Source organism: Ranitomeya imitator, chromosome 6 (genome assembly GCF_032444005.1).
Source record: "Ranitomeya imitator isolate aRanImi1 chromosome 6, aRanImi1.pri, whole genome shotgun sequence".
NCBI lineage: Eukaryota > Metazoa > Chordata > Amphibia > Anura > Dendrobatidae > Ranitomeya > Ranitomeya imitator.
Window position 1 is genome coordinate 116628153 of NC_091287.1, and position 20106 is coordinate 116648258.

The following is a 20106-nucleotide window of genomic DNA, read 5'->3' on the forward strand; positions in this document are numbered from 1 at the left end:
CAGTCACACAACTTACACGGTGAGCTATAACTTCAGTATGATTTAGCTACCCCTTTACAGGTTGGTGAGACCACAGCGAAAATCAGGCCCAATGTTACACACTCTTTTTTTGGTGGCTGCAAATTAGAGAGATGCCCCACACGCAGGACTGTCACTGAAGCACAAATGTTAATATTAATGTCACACTATTATTTTTTTTTTATTTTTATTTTTTTCAGGAACACTTTAGAAACCCCCCAAAAAAAAAAAAATAGATTTTTGCAGGGAGAATTTAGAAAACAAATGTAACAAACTATATGCTTTCTATGGGCCACTGAGTGAGAGATGACGCACACAGGAATCAGGAGTGGCACACAAGCCCAGAGGCCAATATTTTTCTACCAATGATTGATGGAGTTATTTTCTCTGGTAGATTTTGGAACCCAAATCAAGGAAAAAAAATATAGGCTTTCTATGGACCACAATTGGAGAGAGAGAGAGAGAGAGAGAGAGAGAGAGAGATGGCACACCCAGGAGTCAAGACTGGCACACAAGCAGAAAGGCCAATATTAATCTCCCACTGTTTTTTTTGTTTGTTTTTTTTTTTTTTTTTTCAGGGAGACTTTAGAAAAAAAAATAATAAAAAAAATATGATTTTATCAGGAAGAATTTAGAAACCAAATAAAATAAAATGATTTTTTCAGGGAGAATTTAGAAAAAAAATAAAAACAAAAATAGGCGTTCTATGGCCCACTGACTGAGAGATGACGCACACAGGAGTCAGGAGTGGCACACAAGCCCAGAGGCCAATATTTTTCTACCAATGATTGATGTAGTTATTTTCTCTGGTAGATTTTGGAACCCAAATCAAGGAAAAAAAATATAGGCTTTCTATGGACCACAATTGGAGAGAGAGAGAGAGAGAGAGATGGCACACCCAGGAGTCAAGACTGGCACACAAGCAGAAAGGCCAATATTAATCTCCCACTGTTTTTTTTGTTTGTTTTTTTTTTTTTTTTTCAGGGAGACTTTAGAAAAAAAAATAATAAAAAAAATATGATTTTATCAGGAAGAATTTAGAAACCAAATAAAATAAAATGATTTTTTCAGGGAGAATTTATAAAAAAAATAAAAACAAAAATAGGCGTTCTATGGCCCACTGACTGAGAGATGACGCACACAGGAGTCAGGAGTGGCACACAAGCCCAGAGGCCAATATTTTTCTACCAATGATTGATGTAGTTATTTTCTCTGGTAGATTTTGGAACCCAAATCAAGGAAAAAAAATATAGGCTTTCTATGGACCACAATTGGAGAGAGAGAGAGAGAGAGAGATGGCACACCCAGGAGTCAAGACTGGCACACAAGCAGAAAGGCCAATATTAATCTCCCACTGTTTTTTTTGTTTGTTTTTTTTTTTTTTTTTTCAGGGAGACTTTAGAAAAAAAAATAATAAAAAAAATATGATTTTATCAGGAAGAATTTAGAAACCAAATAAAATAAAATGATTTTTTCAGGGAGAATTTATAAAAAAAATAAAAACAAAAATAGGCGTTCTATGGCCCACTGACTGAGAGATGACGCACACAGGAGTCAGGAGTGGCACACAAGCCCAGAGGCCAATATTTTTCTACCAATGATTGATGTAGTTATTTTCTCTGGTAGATTTTGGAACCCAAATCAAGGAAAAAAAATATAGGCTTTCTATGGACCACAATTGGAGAGAGAGAGAGAGAGAGAGAGATGGCACACCCAGGAGTCAAGACTGGCACACAAGCAGAAAGGCCAATATTAATCTCCCACTGTTTTTTTTGTTTGTTTTTTTTTTTTTTTTTTCAGGGAGACTTTAGAAAAAAAAATAATAAAAAAAATATGATTTTATCAGGAAGAATTTAGAAACCAAATAAAATAAAATGATTTTTTCAGGGAGAATTTATAAAACAAATAAAAACAAAAATAGGCGTTCTATGGCCCACTGACTGAGAGATGACGCACACAGGAGTCAGGAGTGGCACACAAGCCCAGAGGCCAATATTTTTCTACCAATGATTGATGTAGTTATTTTCTCTGGTAGATTTTGGAACCCAAATCAAGGAAAAAAAATATAGGCTTTCTATGGACCACAATTGGAGAGAGAGAGAGAGAGAGAGAGAGAGAGAGATGGCACACCCAGGAGTCAAGACTGGCACACAAGCAGAAAGGCCAATATTAATCTCCCACTGTTTTTTTTGGTTGTTTTTTTTTTTTTTTTTCAGGGAGACTTTAGAAAAAAAAATAATAAAAAAAATATGATTTTATCAGGAAGAATTTAGAAACCAAATAAAATAAAATGATTTTTTCAGGGAGAATTTATAAAACAAATAAAACCAAAAATAGGCGTTCTATGGCCCACTGACTGAGAGATGACGCACCCAGGAGTCAAGACTGGCACACAAGCAGAAAGGCCAATATTAATCTCCCACTGTTTTTTTTGTTTGTTTTTTTTTTTTTTTCAGGGAGACTTTAGAAAAAAAAATAATAAAAAAAATATGATTTTATCAGGAAGAATTTAGAAACCAAATAAAATAAAATGATTTTTTCAGGGAGAATTTATAAAAAAAATAAAAACAAAAATAGGCGTTCTATGGCCCACTGACTGAGAGATGACGCACACAGGAGTCAGGAGTGGCACACAAGCCCAGAGGCCAATATTTTTCTACCAATGATTGATGTAGTTATTTTATCTGGTAGATTTTGGAACCCAAATCAAGGAAAAAAAATATAGGCTTTCTATGGACCACAATTGGAGAGAGAGAGAGAGAGAGAGAGAGAGAGAGAGAGAGATGGCACACCCAGGAGTCAAGACTGGCACACAAGCAGAAAGGCCAATATTAATCTCCCACTGTTTTTTTTGGTTGTTTTTTTTTTTTTTTTTCAGGGAGACTTTAGAAAAAAAAATAATAAAAAAAATATGATTTTATCAGGAAGAATTTAGAAACCAAATAAAATAAAATGATTTTTTCAGGGAGAATTTATAAAACAAATAAAACCAAAAATAGGCGTTCTATGGCCCACTGACTGAGAGATGACGCACCCAGGAGTCAAGACTGGCACACAAGCAGAAAGGCCAATATTAATCTCCCACTGTTTTTTTTTTTTTTTTTTTTTTTTCAGGGAGACTTTAGAAAAAAAAATAATAAAAAAAATATGATTTTATCAGGAAGAATTTAGAAACCAAATAAAATAAAATGATTTTTTCAGGGAGAATTTAGAAAACAAATAAAACCAAAAATAGGCGTTCTATGGCCCACTGACTGAGAGAGAGAGAGAGATGGAACGCTTAGTACTGGCACACAAGCCCAAAGGGCAATATTAATCTCCCTTTTTTTTTCCAGGGAGAATTTCTAAAACCCCAAAAAAAAAAAAAATAGGCTTTCTATGGCCCACTATTTGTGAGAGAGATGGGACGCTCAGGACTGGCACAGATGGCACGCTCAGGACTGGCACAGAAGCCCAGAGGCCAATATTAATCTCCCTTTTTTTCTGGGAGAATTTATAAAACCAAAAAAATATTTAAATAGGCTTTCTATGGCCCACTATTTGTGAGAGAGATGGCACGCTCAGGACTGGCACAGATGGCACGCTCACAACTGGCACACAAGCCCAGAGGCCAATATTAATCTCCCTTTTTTCAGGGAAAATTTATAAAACCAAAAAAAAAATTAAATAGGCTTTCTATGGCCCACTATTTGTGAGAGAGATGGCACGCTCAGGACTGGCACAGATGGCACGCTCACAACTGGCACACAAGCCCAGAGGCCAATATTAATCTCCCTTTTTTCAGGGAAAATTTATAAAACAAAAAAAAAAATTAAATAGGCTTTCTATGGCCCACTATTTGTGAGAGAGATGGCACGCTCAGGACTGGCACAGATGGCACGCTCACAACTGGCACACAAGCCCAGAGGCCAATATTAATCTCCCTTTTTTTCAGGGAGAATTTATAAAACCAAAAAAAAAATTAAATAGGCTTTCTATGGCCCACTATTTGTGAGAGAGATGGCACGCTCAGGGCTGGCACAGATGGCACGCTCAGGACTGGCACACAAGCCCAGAGGCCAATATTAATCTCCCTTTTTTTCAGGGAGAATTTATAAAACCCAAAAAAAAATAAAATAGGCTTTCTATGGCCCACTATTTGTGAGAGAGATGGCACACTCAGGACTGGCACACAAGCCCAAAGGCCAATATTAATCTCCCACTGTATTTTTATCAGGGAGAATTTATACACCCCACAAAAAAAAATACAGAAAAATGAAAAGGCTTTCTATGGCCCACTATGTGAGAGAGATGGCACACACAGGGATGGCACTCTAGCAGAAATGCCAAATTGCCAATCTTAATCTCCCACCAAAAAAAAAAAAAAAAAAAAAACAGGGAATGTCCTACAATTACTATCTCCCTGCCTGCAGTAATCTCAGCCAGGTATGGCAGGCAGCTACTATCTCCCTGCCTGCAGTAATCTCAGCCAGGTATGGCAGGCAGCAATAAGGAGTGGACTGATGCACAAATGAAATAAAAAGTGTGGACAAACAAAAAAGATAGCTGTGCAGAAAGGAAGGAACAAGAGGATTTGTGCTTTGAAAAAAGCAGTTGGTTTGCACAGCGGCGTACACACAGCAATGCAGCTATCAGGGAGCCTTCTAGGGCAGCCCAATGAGCTACAGCGCTGAGGGGAAAAAAAAAAAAAAAAAAACTTCCACTGTCCCTGCACACCGAGGGTGGTGTTGGACAGTGCAAATCGCTGCAGCACAAGCGGTTTTGTGGTTAATGGACCCTGCCTAACGCTATCCCTGCTTCTGACAAAGCTGCAGCAACCTCTCCCTAAGCTCAGATCAGCAGCAGTAAGATGGCGGTCGGCGGGAACGCCTCTTTATAGCCCCTGTGACGTCGCAGACAGCAAGCCAATCACTGCAATGCCCTTCTCTAAGATGGTGGGGACCAGGACCTATGTCATCACGCTGCCCACACTCTGTGTTTACCTTCATTGGCTGAGAAATGGCGCTTTTCGCGTCATTGAAACGCGACTTTGGCGCGAAAGTCGCGTACCGCATGGCCGACCCCGCACAGGGGTCGGATCGGGTTTCATGAAACCCCGACTTAGCCAAAAGTCGGCGACTTTTGAAAATGTTCGACCCGTTTCGCTCAACCCTATTGGTGAGGTGTTCAATACTTATTTTTCCCACTGTACATGCACACACACTGCTGGATACCCTGTATATTATAAATTAATGGCTGAAAGTGTTAACATCCTAAAATTGTTCCATAAAAAGTATTTCTCCCAGAAAATTATTGTAACTACAGATGTTTTGTTATATACATATTTATTTCCATTGTGTGTACTGAACCAACACAAAAAATAGAGAAAAAAAGGCAAATTGGACACTATTTCATACATAATCCCAATAATAGGCTAGACAAAATTGTTGACACTTTTCCAAAATTGTGGGTAAACAACTATGTTTCAAGCATGTGATGCTCATTCAAACTCACCTGTGGCAAGAAACAGGTGTGGGCAATATGAAAATCACACCTGAAACCAGATAAAAAAGGGAAAAGTTGTCTCAATCTTTGCAATGTGTGTCTGTGTCGGCCACAATAAGCACGGAGAACAGAAAGGGAAGACAACTATCTGAGTACTTGAGAAGCAAAATTGCTGAATAATATCAACAATCTCAAGGTTACAAGTCCATCTCCAGAGATTATAATGTCCACGGTGTGCAACATAATCAAGATATTTGCAACCCCTGTCACTGCAGCTAATTGCTGGACGTGGACAGCAGACAAACATTGATGAAAGGCTGAAACATACAGCTCTGGCAAAAATTAAGAGACCACTGCAAAATGTTCAGTTTGTCTGATTTTTCTCTTTATAGGTATATTTTTGAGTAAAATGTAAACTGTTCTTTTATTCTACAAACTACTGACAACATGTCTTTGAAGTTCCAAGCAATAAATTTTGTATTTATTTTCTGAAAATGAGAAATGGTCAAAATAACAAAAAAAGTTATTGTAGTCTATTTTCAACTTCGGGTTTTTAAGATAGTGCTATGTTTGCATCAAGAATTTGTTGAAATTGAATCCATTTTTACCTCTACCCATAAAATGTTCCCTGTGCCATTGGCTACAACACAGCCCCAAAGCATGATTGATCCACTCCCATGCTTAATGGTTGGTGAGATGTTTGTTTCCCGAAATTCAGTGCTTTTTTATGCACACATACCTTTGATCATTGTGGCAAAAGAGCTCTATTTTTACCTCATAGATTCACCACAGTTAATCAGGAGAATTTGACTGCGATGAATTTGAACTGCAGTGAACTCGCCTCAGCACCATGAATCTGTTTCTCACTGCGCTAGCGAGGATCTCATCAAGGTCACCGCAGTTCAGCCCGGCTGGGAATGCAGCCTCAGTGACCAGCAATAACCTCGATTATGTCACCACTAGTCACTGATACTGTGCTCGCAGCAGCTCATTCACCAGTGGTTCTCACACTGGACGGTCACATCTCTGCCCCGGCCAGATGAACTAGAAATGAATTATGGTGTAGGACAGAAAAACGGACAGATTTTTGTTTTTATTACAGGAGACAAGGTATTCAATGGAATGGGCCTTAGGTGAGTATACTGTAACTGCTTATTTTTAAATAAAAAAGTGCTTTATTCTGGCTGTGTCTTAATTTATCATATGCAACAAATGGAAGGTTTGTGGTCTGTATCCGCGCTACCAGGTGATGAAAAAACATCAAATGCCGGAGAAAATGAAAAAAAAGAAAAAAAAAAAAAGTTTTTTTTTATTTTTCTACGCATTTCAAAGTGTAGCCCACTTCTTCTTCAGTAGACAAAAACCATATGACATATTTACCATATAACTATAGGATTAGTAATTGATAGGTGTCTTATAGATGCTTCTCAATTACTCATCTGTGGGCTTGATGTCATCTGACAATACAAAGGTGACATCAACCCCACAAATATGATCTAATACATGCACCTTTTCTGGGGAGTTACAAACTGCTATTTTTAGGATCAGGGCAATATCCATGGCCCCTTAGTAGCCTGAGAATACCAGTCCCCAGCTGTCTGCTTTAGAAAGGCTGGTTGTCAAAAACGGGGGAGACCCAATCCGTTTTTTTTAATTATTTGTTTAACTAACTAAAAAATATGGCATGGCGACCCCACTATTCTTGATAACCAGCCTTGCTGAAGCTAACAGCTGAGGGTTTCAGCCCCCAGCTGTGAGTTTTGCCTGGCTGGTTATCAAAAGTACAGGGGAACCAAGTCAGTTTTTTTAAAACTTCCAGGTGAAGTAGGTGTTCAGTACAGATGCCAAACTTTACTGCTCGGGTTCGCCCAGCTCTAGTCTATATTATTCTCTCTTGTCTGGACTAGTGCAGCTCTCTACTAATAAGCCTCCCTCTTATTAAACCCCCTTTCTATAATCCACCTTGAATGCAGCAGCCCCGTGGTCAAATTTCTTTCCAGCCGGTACACCTCTGATTTCACCCTGTGTCATTCATTACACTGGTTACTCATCTCCAGAATACAATATAAACTTATCACCCCCACATACAACGTTCTTCCCTGTTCAGCAGCACCCTACAACTCCTCCCTCATCTACTGTATGTCTATAACTCTACTCATTCTCTCTATTCCACTAATAATCTGAGACTGACATCCTCAATAATACAAACAAGCCTTCCACTCCCATGTCAAGACTTTTCTCATGCTGAATCAGTTCTCTCTAATGTACTATCATAGACAATGCAGTTAATTCTCAGTATTCACAGTTTTACATATGCTCTAAAAACACATTTCTTTTGACAAGGTTATAATCTCACCTATCTAACTATCCCCGTTCTTCCTTCCTAACCCTTCTTCAAATCTGGTCCCTCTGTTTTCCCTTCACCATGACAGCACCGTACGTGAGAGATGGCATCCGCCCCCAGGAACAGGAAACCTGTAGCAGAGATATAAGAATGGGGCGGCCCCTCTCTCCTCAGTTTGGTTTCCTGTTCCTGCAGGTGGACGCCTGTTGCAGAGCTCCTACCTCCAGAGGGATACCCCCTCTGATGAGTCCAGTCCGGAGGCCGAGGTCCGCGGGGGGGCAGCCATGCTCGGCGGCGCTGCGTGCGGTGCTGCCCGGGTGAAGGGGCTTCTGTGCGCGCCTGTTTTCTCCCCTCGCCGGACTCCCCGGCGACCGCTCTGGGCAGGAGGCAGGTCTGGGGGGGCGTGTCCTTCACTGACGCCGGCCGCCGAAGTGAAGGAGGACGACTTCTGGTCGCGCCGGAAGTAGCGTCACACGCCGAAAGGAGCCGGTGTGCTGGACACTTCCGGATGGAAGCTGCTCCAGAGGCGCGCACACCGCTCCTTCTACTATATATAATAGAAGCGGCAAGAGGGATCGCTGGTTCTACACTTCAAGCAATCGCCTGAAGATGACCGAACCAGCGATGGATCCAGAGACGCTGCTGATGCCTGCGCCCAGAATGTCTGAGGAGACTCACGCTACCGCGGTATCTGGGGTCCTGGAGGGGTGAGTGCCTTTGTAAGGCAAACCACACACTGATACCCTCTACACTGTGTTTTTTAGGGAAAGAAAACCACTTCCAAACAGAAAAATAGGGCCTGTCCACTATGTAAGGACACTCTCCCCAAGCTATACAGCAAGAAAATCTGCCAGCCCTGTATCGATAAAACAGTTGCGGAGGAATCATCTTCCTTATTACAAAATATTAAATCGATTATACGAGAGGAAGTTAAGTCCACGGTTAAGGAGCAGCTGAAACATCACACAAAGGGAACCCCCCCTCCCCCAACAAGTGAGCAAGGGTCGGACGTAGATTCAGGGGAAGAGCCGGGAGCCTTAACCCCCTCTGATGCCTCAGATTTAGACTCCTCAGATGAGGAGTATGGTCACCCTTATTTTCAATCAGAAGATATTGGAAAGCTGCTCAAACTAGTCAGAACGACTATGGGAGTAGAGACTCCTAAGGAACCGCGGACAGTCCAAGATACTATGTTTAGTAATTTGGAGGAGAAAAAGAAGAAATTTTTTCCCTTCCATGATAACATAGTCAATTTAATAAAACGGGAGTGGAAAAAGCCTAATAAAAAGATGTCCATCCCTCAGGCTTTGAAACGCAAATACCCCTTTAACGAGGAGGTCTGTGAGAAGTGGGATAAGGCGCCTAAGTTAGATGCAGCCATCGCCAGCACCTCTAAGGGGGTTGCTTTACCATTTGAGGACATGGGAGCCCTAAAAGACCCCCTCGACAAAAAAGCAGATGCTTTTCTAAAGTCGGCCTGGGAAGCAGCAACATGGTCATTTAAACCCGGGGTTGCTGCCACTTGCACGGCACGGGCTATGGTCAAGTGGTTGGAGGAGTTAAGTGACCAAATCAGAAACAAATGCCCGAGAGAGAGACTACTGGAAGCATTGCCCTCTCTTCAGGGCGCCGCGAGGTTCCTGGCGGATGCCTCAATAGACTCCGTGAGGAGTGCCGCACGTGCATGTGCTTTATCCAATTCAGGACGTAGAGCATTGTGGCTGAAGAATTGGACAGCTGACTTTCAGTCGAAGGTCAAACTCTGCGGAGTACCCTGTGAAGGGCAATACCTTTTTGGCAAGGCTCTGGACGAGATCCTTGAGAAAGCGTCGGACAAGAAAAAGCGGTTTCCACCTCCTTCCTTTCCCAGACGCCGGTGGGAAACCTCTCGTTCGTCCTTTCGTGGATCTGGATATAGAGGAACCCGCGGCCGATCAGATGACAGGTCTAGTCGAGGCAGACCTTGGAGAGACCGGAAAGAAAAAGGATTTCTTTTCAACAAGCCTCCTCCCAAGTCTGATCCCAGACCTCAATGACGCCAGCTTTCCGGTGGGGGGAAGACTCCGGCGGTTTGTCTATCACTGGGCAGCACTGCCGGCTTCTCAATGGGTAACCAACTTATTGTCAGAGGGTCTAAAACTCAAGTTCTCCATCCTCCCACCAAATCGGGTAAAAATGACCCAAGTGGCGGGGAAAAATCAGGCCACACTAGAGAGAGAAATTCATCTCCTCATCCAAAAAGAGGTATTAATAAAAGTACCTCATCAGGAGATAGGGAAAGGGTTCTACAGCACCTTATTTTTAACACCAAAACCAGACGGCTCGCTGAGGGTAATATTCAACCTGAAGGCCCTGAACCATTATATTCAAATAGAAAAATTCAAGATGGAGACCTTAAAAACCGCAGTGAAAGTACTCAACCCATACTGTTACATGGCAGTGATCGATCTCACAGATGCTTACTACCATGTGCCAATCGCTGTCCAACACCAACAATATCTAAGATTAGTGGTAAAACTTGCAAAGACCCCCGTCCATCTACAGTATCAGTGTCTTCCCTTTGGGGTAGCCATAGCGCCCCGCATATTCACAAAAATTATTTCCGAGGTGGCATCTTTCATCAGGAAAGAAGACATAATGTTGGTACCATATTTGGACGATTTTTTGGTAATAGCAAACAGCAAAGAAAATTGCGAGAAAGCAGTCGCAAGAGTACTGGAAGTACTAACCAGATTGGGATGGATGATAAACCTGAAAAAATCAAGACTCGTCCCAACACAGACTCAAGAATTCCTCGGAATCTTATTGGATTCAGTCAAGCAAGAGTGTGTCCTCCCACAGAGAAAAATTCAATCTATTCGGCAGAAGATACAATTGTTTCAACTACAACGGACTATCTCCCTGAGAAATGCAATGTCGCTCTTAGGAGTCCTGACGGCAACGATTCCAGCAACTCGGTGGGCACAAAGCCACACACGAGAGTTACAATGGCAGATTCTGGCCGAACAGGACAGGAGTCCGTACAATCTAAATCGGAAGATTCTTCTATCTCCAACAGTTTAGGACTCACTAGAATGGTGGCTGAAAACAGAAAATTTAAGCAACGCAGTGCCATGGTCAGTACAAGATCCATTAGTCGTTACTACCGATGCGAGTCCATGGGGGTGGGGAGCACACTTGGAGGATCAGGTCCTACAGGGTCAATGGGGGATCCCAATGACCTCAGCATCCTCCAATCTGAAGGAATTGTCTGCAGTACGGCTGGCACTTCTTCATATAGGAGAAAGGATTCGGGGAAGACATGTTGTAGTGCTCTCCGACAACAACACGACGATAGCCTATATAAATCACCAAGGGGGCACAAGGTCACCATCCCTTATGGCAGAGGCCAAAGAACTTTTTACATGGGCCGAGAACAACCTTCTTTCACTAACCGGAACATACTTAAGAGGGTCAGAGAATCAGGTAGCCGACTTCTTGAGCCGTCACACGCTATGTCAAGGGGAGTGGTCCCTGAACCAGCGAGTGTTTGGCGAAATATGTGCCAGCTGGGGCGTTCCAGAGATAGACCTATTCGCCACAAAAGAAAATCGGAAGGTGAAGAAGTTCTATTCTCTGAACCCAAGAGAACACCCGGAGGGAGTAGACGCGTTTCTATATCGGTGGGACTTCCACCTAGCATACGCGTTTCCCCCAATACCATTAATCCCGACAGTCCTCAGGAAAATTCGGGAAGACAAGGCACGAGTGATCCTCATAGCTCCGTTTTAGCCGAAAAGGGCATGGTTCACGTGGCTCAGACGCATGTCTATCTCGGACCCATGGATCTTTCCGGATGCCCCGGATCTCCTGCACCAGGGACCAGTTCAACATCCCCAAGTACACAGGCTACACCTCACCGCCTGGAACTTGAGAGGGGACTTCTGTTAGCAAAAGGATTCTCAAACCCTTTGGTAATCACGTTGCTAGCCAGCAGGAAAAAGGTCACCTCAGAGAAATACCAAAACATCTGGCAAAAGTTCCTAGATTTCTCGGGGCGACAATTGTCCGAAACAAGTCAGCAAGTCCCGGTAAAAGAAATTCTTGAATTTCTCCAAAAAGGGTTGGAAAGGGGTCTGTCTACTAGCACCTTAAAAGTGCAAGTCTCTGCCCTGGGTGCGCTGTTTGATCATAAACTTGCTGATCACCCTTGGGTCTATAGGTTCATACGAGCCTCTTTTACATCCAGACCCTCAAAATTATTACCTAAAGTGGCTCCCTGGGATTTAAATTTAGTGTTAAATGCTCTAACCGTTTCCCCCTTTGAGCCTCTTGATTCTATATCAATAAAATCCTTGACCCTAAAAACGGTCCTTCTGGTTGCTCTAACTTCTGCCCGTCGTACTTGTGAATTACAGGCTATGTCGGTGAACCCTCCTTACACCACCTTTCATGATGACAAAATGGTTATCAAAACCGATCCTGCCTTCCTTCCGAAGGTCAATTCAAAATTTCATAGAGACCAGGAAATTATTCTTCCCTCATTTTGTCCCCAACCAAAATCCCAGGGGGAGCAAACCTTCCATTGTCTCGATGTCAGACGTTGCCTGCTTCAATACATAGAAGCCTCAAAATCTTGGCGTCAGTCATCGGCCCTTTTTGTCACCTTCCAGGGGACAAACAGGGGAAAAAAGGCCTCAAAGGCGACTATTGCACGGTGGTTGCGTACAGCTATCTCACTTTCATATTCCTCTTCTGGTCAAGTTCCCCCACAAGGTGTCACGGCTCACTCCACGCGTGCTATTGCCACATCCTGGGCGGAAAGGGCATGCGCCTCGGTGGAACAGATTTGTAAAGCAGCGGTATGGTCTTCACCATCTACCTTCTTCCGGCATTATAGACTAGACTTAGGTCTTTCAGACTTGTCTTTTGGGAGAAAGGTGTTATCTGCTGTTGTCCCACCCTAGGAGTCTTCTATTTCTTCCTCTCACGTACGGTGCTGTCATGGTGAAGGGAAAAAATGATAATTACTTACGGGTAATTTGATTTTCCAGAACCATGACAGCACCGCATTAATTCCCGCCCTATCTTGGTGATGGTTGTGTGATTCACAAAAAAAAAAAAAAAAAACTTATTATATATAAGTAAATAAGTGTAAGGAAATATATATATAGATAAAAAACTAATAGAAACTTGTACAATGTAAATAGAATACATAACTGTGTACTAACAAAGCGGTCATCTTCCATACTCTGAAACAAACTGAGGAGAGAGGGGCCGCCCCATTCTTATATCTCTGCTACAGGTTTCCTGTTCCTGGGGGCGGATGCCATCTCTCACGTACGGTGCTGTCATGGTTCTGGAAAATCAAATTACCCGTAAGTAATTATCATTTTTCCTCAACATCCATGTACTGTCCTTATACCGATACTGGCTGCTGACGGCTGCGTGCAGTGCCATTTAATACCCCCATTTATTATATTGATGGCTGGTCCATGGTTTATACACTACAAGCATTTTTTTTAAGTTCTATGTAAACTAAATTAGGGAGTAGGCATCCTGTTTGGTCAAATGGAATGAAAAAAGAATGGCATCATTTTATGGGAGGCATGGTGTTTAGTTCTTCCTGGTACGCTATGATAAAGTGGTATCAGGAATCCTTCATGGATGCTGGACTGTGGCACACTGGTTGGTGGGAAACAAGAGTTTACAGTATTTATAGGAGCAACTTGTTTTTAGATCTCTAGTTTGATGAATGCCTGAGTCTGAACACCAATCTACTGTGCTATGGTTGGATTGCCTAACTATGATAAAGCAAGATAACAATGAGAAAGGGTGATTTATAGGCCAGACAGAGAGAGCACAAAGTGCAGAAGTGAGTTAGCCAGAAAAAGTTGCTGCCAGACCGAGCTGAGTCACTCAAAAGATAGAAAGAGAGAAATTATAAAAAAAATAATATCAACATGTTATTTCAATATGAGCTTTAGAACCCAGTGTGGGTATTCTGGGAATTCCCTTTCTAAGAGACCTTTTTTTGATGGAATAGCCACCATCAACAATATCACTTGGCAGAGCAAAGTATTGAAATGTGCATGCACGAGCACTCTTTGGCTGTTCCTCGTACGTATATTATAGTATTTTGCCCTACCTTCGGCGGGGCAGAGAAGTGCACTTGCACCAGAATGTGATGCTGAGGTCACTGTGTGGATGGCGTGAAACCCATCATCCACATGTAGGAAAAATAGAGGAGGCGCCGAATCAAGAATATCAGCACCCATCATGCGCTCCCATACAAGTCCCATACATGTCATCCGAGTGCAGCTCAATATACGTACAGGCAATGGAGAAGATGGAGAAATTAAGTTCTCCATACCTCTGCTGTGATTTTCTCATGCAAGTGAATTGAATCATACTCAGATGACACTCGGATCAAACTCTGACAGAGTTTGAGCCTAGTATCATTAGCATAATCAATGCGATTCTCTTGCATGAGAGAATATAGGCAAGTGTGAGAAATTTCTTGAAGAGATAATCAACTCTTGTTGTTGTAGGACTGTGAGAGAATTCTATGGACAGATCTGCTACTGAACTTTGTTTCCTAATAATTTGATGAACAAGGGTCAGTCTCTTGTCTTTCTCTCTCTTTTTTAACGTCTTTCAGGTTTCAAAAATAGGGGGAACCCCACGTGATTTTTTAAATTTATTTATTAGGTTAAACTAGACTAAGTACCCTTTAGTGCCACATCAAAGGCACTAAAGGTGTAAGTTTATAAAATGTAGGAGGGTGGTGACATATATCTGTGAGATATCTATTTCATTTAACATCTTTCTGTCATCTATCTATAGCTTTATATTTTTTTCCTTCCTTCGAGATTTGTGCAAAAATATTGGATGTCATACGGATGGACCGTGTGCAGTCCGATTTTTTTCTTGCACCCACTGCAAAACCTCAATCAGAGGTTGGCAGATAATATCGGCATTCTCATCAAGGGTCATGCATGGAAATGACTAAATACACCACTCATGGCAGGCACGCCAAAGTTAGTTGTCGACCTCTGAACTGGATATGGAAAAGGATGCCACGTGTCGTGGGAAAGGGAGAAGGTAAGAAGAATTGTTTATTTTTTTAAATGTGTTGGTGAAAAGCGGAGGACATTATTACTGGAAGGGCAAATTATAGGGGCTATAGATGGTTGACATTTTACTAAGAAAGAGCCAAGGATAGAAGACATCTATATACATAATTGTCTAAGTGGTACTTCCGTCTGTCTGTCTGTCCTTCTGTCACGGTTTTTCATTCGCTGATTGGTCTCGGCAGCTGACTGTCATGGCTGCCGCGACCAATCAGCGACGGCCACAGTCCGATTAGTCCCTCCCCTACTCCCCTGCACTCACTGCCCGGCGCCCGCTCCGTAATCCCCTCCACTCACCGCTCACATAGGGTTAATGGCAGCGGTAACGGCCCGCAGTGTAATGCACTCCGTTACCGCTGCTATTAACCCTGTGTGTCCCCAACTATTTACTATTGATGCTGCCTAGGCAGCATCAATAGTAAAAATATGTCATGTTAAAAATAATTAAAAAAAAAACAAAACCTTCTATACTCACCCTCTGCCGCCTTTCTCGCTCCTCGCCACGCTCCCGGGACCGCTCCATTGCAAGCGGCAGCTTGCGGTCCCAGGGCTGGTGTGCGACAAGGACCTGCTGTAACGTCATGGTCATGTGTCCGTGACGTCATCATAGGTCCTGCTCACACCAGCCCTGGGACCGCAAGCTGCCGCTTGCAATAGAGCGAACCCAGGAGCGGGAAAGGCGGCGGATGGTAAGTATAGCAGGACTTCAATGGGCTATAGGTGAGTATATGTTTATTTTTTTTAAAGTCTCTATACTACGTGGCTCTGTGCTGGGCAATATACTACGTGGGCTGTGCAATATACTACGTCGCTGGGCAATATACTCCGTGGCTGGGCAATATACTATGTGACTGGGCAATATACTACATGACTGGGCAATATACTACGTGACTGGGCAATATACTACGTGACTGGGCAATATACTACGTGGCCGGGCAATAGACTACTTGGCCGGGCAATATATTACGTGACTGGGCAATATACTACGTCGCTGGGCAATATACTACGTGGGCTGTGCAATATACTCCGTCACTGGGCAATATACTCCTTCGCTGGGCAATATACTATGTGACTGGGCAATATACTACGTGACTGGGCAATATACTACGTGACTGGGCAATATACTACGTGACTGGGCAATATACTACGTGACTGGGCAATATACTACGTGGCTGGGCAATATACTACGTGGACATGCATATTCTAGAATACCCGATGCGTTAGAATCGGGCCACCATCTAGTTATTAAATAAAAGGGTCCAGAATAAGGAATATTAATACAGAAATGGACCTAGGATGGGGCCATTAACATATGAAGGGGCCAGGATGAAGGCCATTATTATAGGAAATGACCAGGATGGGGACATTATTGTATTAGTGGCACACATGTATGTCTGTACAAGATGTAGAATACTATGGGCTTCAAGGATGAAAGGGATTAGTGGACATTTTCCACGCTTGCTGATAGTTGATGAGACATATATCCCAGTAAGGTAAAACAAAATAGTGGTTTAATCAAGGCGTTTAGAAGTACAAATAACTCCTTTATCAGGAAAGACAACAAATATACAGAAACAGCAGAGGTATAGCTTAAATAGCTTTACATTTTCAAATGTAGGCGCCAAAACGCTGAATCACATGACAAGGTGTCAGAGTTCAGTCAGTTACCACATGGAATAACACATGACATACAAAGGAAAAAATTCATTTTCACTCGAGTTGTTTTTAATATAACCAATATAAGTATCTATTTGATAATAGGATTCTTAAAAGGAACATAAAAAGGGGAAGAAAAAAGAAAAGAAAAGTGGAGAGAAGAGTAAGATGTCCACAAGAAAAAGAAGAACCCTATGGTGACCCTATGGGGAGGGGGCCCATTTCCCACTGGGGACATTGGCGCACTATGGGGGCCCATTACCTGTGCCAGTGCCGGCATCCGTTAATGAATTCCCTCACTTGCTCCGCACCCTGGCACCTGTGATACTTACCTCTCCCCACTTCACCGCTGCTGCGTCTTCCGCATCCTCTGACTATGACGCTCAGGTCACGGGGCGCTATGATGTCAGTACTGTGCACCCTCTGCTTGAACAGTCACAGCACAGAGAGCCGTAAGACGCCAAGGCTGAGAAGTCCGGAGCAGTTTTCAGCATCTTATGGGACCAATTACATATGGAGCATCTTATGGGGCCAATTAAATATTGAGCAGTATATGGGGCCAATTACATATGGAGCAGTATCTGGGGCCCATTAAATATGGAGCATCTTAAGGTGCCAATTATATATGGATCATTATATGGGGCACAATATATTTGGAGCAATATATTGGGCCTATCATATACCGAAGCATTATATGATGCCCATCATATAATGTATGGAGCATTATATGGGGCCTATTCTGTATAAAGCATTATATGGGACCCATTCTGTGTGGAGCAATATATGGGGCCCATTCTGTGTGGAGCAGTATATGGGGCTCATTATACTGTAAGGAGAAATATATGGGGCTCATTATTCTGTATGTAGCAGTATATGGGGTCCATTATTCTATATGGAGCCATATATGGAGTTTATTATTCTGTATGGAGCATTATATGGGGTCCTTTATTCTGTATGGAGCAATATATGGGGCTCATTATTCTGTATGGAGCACTATGTGGTGCCCATGATAATGTATGGAGGACTATGCTGTCCGGTTTCTGAGCTATTGATATCACTCATGTAATGTAAGAAGTAAGTGAAATCTTTGGCATTGTACTATAACTATATTTTGCCCTGGCCACGAAAACCTGGCGCTGTCCCTGGAACAGTTTCACATAAAATTGTAGTTCAAGGCCTCTCTGGAAATGTGAATGCAGAGATGATCTATGTGCTTGCATTTTCTCAAGCAACTTCCATTGCATGGTGTGCTCACATAAATATTTTTCTTGTCTTTAGAAAAGCAGCGGTCCCCAACCTTTTTGACCTTGAGAGCCACATTCAGCACTGAGAGAGGGTCGCGAGCCACATTCATCTCTGAGAGGGGGTCACGAGCAACATCCTGCTTATGTCCCCCTCAAAGTCATGTCAACCAAACCACCATTGCAGGTATAATGATAACCAAAGCTTTTCCACAGAAATCACTCCAGAGCAGTACACTGAGATCCAGGGGTTCCCACAAAACCCCAATTCAGTATTATCCCATCAAGGACTCCCAACACTCTGTTGTATCCAGCTTCAAGGACCTCCTCTAACAGGTAGTATCATCCTCCAGCATACCATACCTAAAACATCTCTAAACCCCAATATATGTGCATCCAGATCGTTTCTACAGGTTGGGGACCCCTGCTGTAAAGGCTCATGCATTTGTATGGGCATTCTAATACATTGTCATACAGTTCTGTGAATAAGCCCAAATATCAAGAAACTCAAACATAAAGGTAAATTAGTACAAGGGAAAATGGAGAAAAAGTGGAGAGATGGAATCTTGTTGGTCGCTATTTATTCCCTCCTCTAGTTTTGCTCCATTTATCTATTACTATATTACAAGAACATTCTGTGCTATCATTAGGAAACTTAAAAAGCTTTTTCTAGCAAAGAAAGTCAAATAAAACATAAAGACATGAGTTTTATACCACTTTTGACAACAATTTGTAAAGGTCTACTATGTACCGAGAAAACATACTGTAGGAATATAAGCAAATCATAAACTTCATACAAAATGTTTGCCATGTTTTGTTTCATTTTCTCTGCAAAAAAAATACTCATTAAGGTTCCGCACATACTAGCGTATAAAAAAAATTAGTCCGAGAGTGGGACGATTTTTTTCCTCACTTGTGTTGTCATCTGTATAGAGTCAGTTTTTTTACTCAGCAGCTATTAATCTTTTACAGGACCATTTACAGTTTCCTATATTACAGAATGGTAATGGATCTGTAGGTATCAGATGCTACTCTGATGGTCCGTATGGCATGCATTTTTTTCTTACACCCTTCAGATTTCAGAGGGAAAGCAATGCACACTGCAATTTTATTTTTTTTCTGGTGCCGAAAACAGCTGAGAAAAAATAATTGAATAATACTGGTCCGAGTGCAATCTGATAAAAAAAATGTAAAAAAAAATTGCAAAGGTGAGTGAACCCGAAAAATGTCACAGTATAAAATTGTTTTCCCAACCTCTAACCGTACAAGGAAATAAAGTACATAATTTTATAATAACAAGTGAAACTTAAGGTGCTACTGGAGACAGCAATCGGAGCGAGACACCTCGGGGTCAGAACTCTCAGAAAAGGCCCCAGCTAGGAATACTTGACCTCAATAATAACCCTTAGTGACAGCTTGATTTCACGGCTTATGCATTATGTGGATCATCTGCGTGTCTGGGGTTGTAGGTAAGATGTTAGCACTCATTACTGTCACAACTCTTAATACTTTTCTCTCCGTTTCTTGGCCATATATTGATCAATCTAATGCAAACACCTTACAATATGATTTCAGACAAACTTGTTATCTGCGCTTCAGTAAAGTTAGTTCTTTCTCAAGTCAGTCCGGCAATTACTCCAATCAATATCGTCATCTGCCACAAAGGCATGAGAAGTTCTGACCGTGAATGAGAGACTATGAGCATTCATACAATGAGCGAGAAGACAATGTTTCCTAATGTTGGAAATACAAAACCTATATGTGGATGTGAGCTTCTAATGAGCTGATGCTGGATGGATAGAGAAAAGAGCAGTCTGTTACCCTCCATATGCCCGGCAGTGTGTATAGGCTGGCTGCTGATCATTGTGGCCTCTGGACGTTGAAGGTGACTTCTGCTTGCTTCGCCTAAGGGCTCCCCAAATGAAATCCTAGTCCCAGTGGAGATCACTGCAGGGTGTTCTCCGCACAAGTGACTGTTTTACAGGTGTCTGGTGTCAGTGTTCCTGCCTCCACCCTGGCTTTGCTCTGTCCTGCGGCTGCAGCTGCCACCACAGAGCTTCTCTCCAATAGCAAAGCAGGGCATCTATTAATACAAATACCAGCTGGCCCTTATCCAGTCTTTACAGAATGGGAGAATAGAAAAGCTCAGACCAGATGGTCAGAAGGGAGGGACAGCACGTACAGCTAGAATGCACGCAGCACCGACCCATGCGCCATTGACGAGTCCTCACTTTGGAATTCTTGCAATGTC

At 42.4% G+C, this 20106-nt stretch overlaps 1 protein-coding gene across 1 annotated transcript in view; it reads right to left on the bottom strand.

Moving 5' to 3' along the window:
• Positions 1-19824, bottom strand: part of GADL1 (glutamate decarboxylase like 1) — a 462065-nt gene extending 442241 nt beyond the window's left edge. The window contains exon 1 of the mRNA XM_069730021.1: positions 19677-19824. Coding sequence (XP_069586122.1) covers positions 19677-19719 — 43 coding nt within the window. The 5' untranslated portion in view covers positions 19720-19824. The remainder of the gene's footprint in view (positions 1-19676) is intronic.
• Positions 19825-20106: the final 282 nt, after the last annotated feature.